The sequence below is a fragment of the Oryx dammah genome, unplaced genomic scaffold (genome assembly GCF_014754425.2).
Source record: "Oryx dammah isolate SB20612 unplaced genomic scaffold, SCBI_Odam_1.1 HiC_scaffold_5, whole genome shotgun sequence".
NCBI lineage: Eukaryota > Metazoa > Chordata > Mammalia > Artiodactyla > Bovidae > Oryx > Oryx dammah.
This window is the reverse complement of record NW_024070189.1, coordinates 98,681,986-98,683,374: the sequence shown is the minus strand read 5'-3', so window position 1 is coordinate 98,683,374 and position 1,389 is coordinate 98,681,986. Positions and strand designations below refer to the sequence as shown.

At 43.5% G+C, this 1,389-nt stretch overlaps 1 protein-coding gene across 1 annotated transcript; it reads right to left on the bottom strand.

The window, feature by feature from the left end:
- Positions 1 to 1,017, bottom strand: LOC120864616 (olfactory receptor 7A17-like). The gene has a single exon (XM_040241651.1). The coding sequence runs from the start codon at positions 988 to 990 to the stop codon at positions 1 to 3; it is 990 nt and encodes a 329-aa protein (XP_040097585.1). The 5' UTR covers positions 991 to 1,017.
- Positions 1,018 to 1,389: the final 372 nt, after the last annotated feature.

The following is a 1,389-nucleotide window of genomic DNA, read 5'->3' as shown; positions in this document are numbered from 1 at the left end:
CTAATGCTTTGAGTGCTGTAATAACTGACACTTCTTCAGCCCCAAGACAATTGGCCCTTTTATAGCTGCCATCCCAAAAAATCTTCTTAGAAATCTCTTTATCTCTTTGTTTCTCAGACTGTAGATGAAGGGGTTCAGCATGGGTGTGACCACTGTGTACATCACAGAGGCTGTTGCACTTGAGTGTAATCCATGGGTAGCAGCAGAGCTAAGGTACACTCCTAAGCCTGTACAATAAAACAAGGAGACGACTGAGAGGTGAGATGCACAGGTGGAAAATGCTTTATACTTCCCCCGAGCTGATGAGATTCCACCTATGGAGAAAACTATCTTAGAGTAAGAGTAACATATCCCAGTGAATGGACCACCACCAAACAGCCCAATTGCAAAATACATCATCACATTATTGAGAAAGGTATTAGAACAGGCAAGTTGGATCACCTCTTTGAATTCACAGAAAAAGTGGGGGATTTCTAAGACGGTACAGAAAGACAGTCGTAATGCCAGTAAGCTTTGTAACAAGGAATTCAAGGCATCTATTAGCCATGATATCAGCACCAGCAGTCCACAGAGAACAGGGTTCATGATGACTGTGTAGTGCAGGGGGTGGCAGATAGCTATGAAGCGGTCATAGGACATTACAGTCAGAAGGAAGTTGTCCAACTGTACAAACAGTAGGAAAAAATACATCTGGGTGAGGCAGTCTTCATAGGTAATGACTTTGGTTTGAGTTATTATATTCAGCAGCATCTTTGGAATAGTGGTGGAGACGAAACAGATGTCTACAAAGGACAGGTTGGAGAGGAAGAAGTACATTGGGGTGTGGAGGTGAGAATCTGAGATGATGGCCAGGATGATGAGCAGGTTTCCAAACACAGTGATCAGGTACATGGATAGGAAAAGACCAAATATGAAGGGCTGCAATCCTGGTTCCTTTGAAAATCCCAGAAGAACAAACTCTGAAATTTGTGTATTGTTGCCTGGTACCATGTGGTGGTGATCACTACTAGGACAGAAAAAAAAATGACTAATTTTTACACCTATAGACCTTAGTATAGTGAAATGTTGTAAATTATATTCAGTCATTTTAAATGGCCTTCTGTGACATCATAAGTGTAATCAATTCATTTCAGTTCAGTCGCTCAGTCGTGTCTGACTCTTTGTGACCCCATGGCCTGCAGCCCACCAGTCTCCTCTGTCCATGGAATCCTTCAGGCAAGGATACTGGAGTGGGTTGCTATCCCTTCTCCAGGGGATCTTCCTGACTCAGGGATTGAACCCAGGTCTCCTGCATTGCAGGCAGACTCTATGGTCTGAGCCACCAGGGAAGCTGTGACAACAGTGAATAGAAATTCCCATAGGCAGGTTTTCCACTGACAGGTAATCTTA

Coding starts and splice junctions, on each gene's coding strand:
- LOC120864616 (XM_040241651.1), bottom strand. CDS start 990: ATGGTACCAGGCAACAATACACAAATTTCAGAGTTTGTTCTTCTGGGA.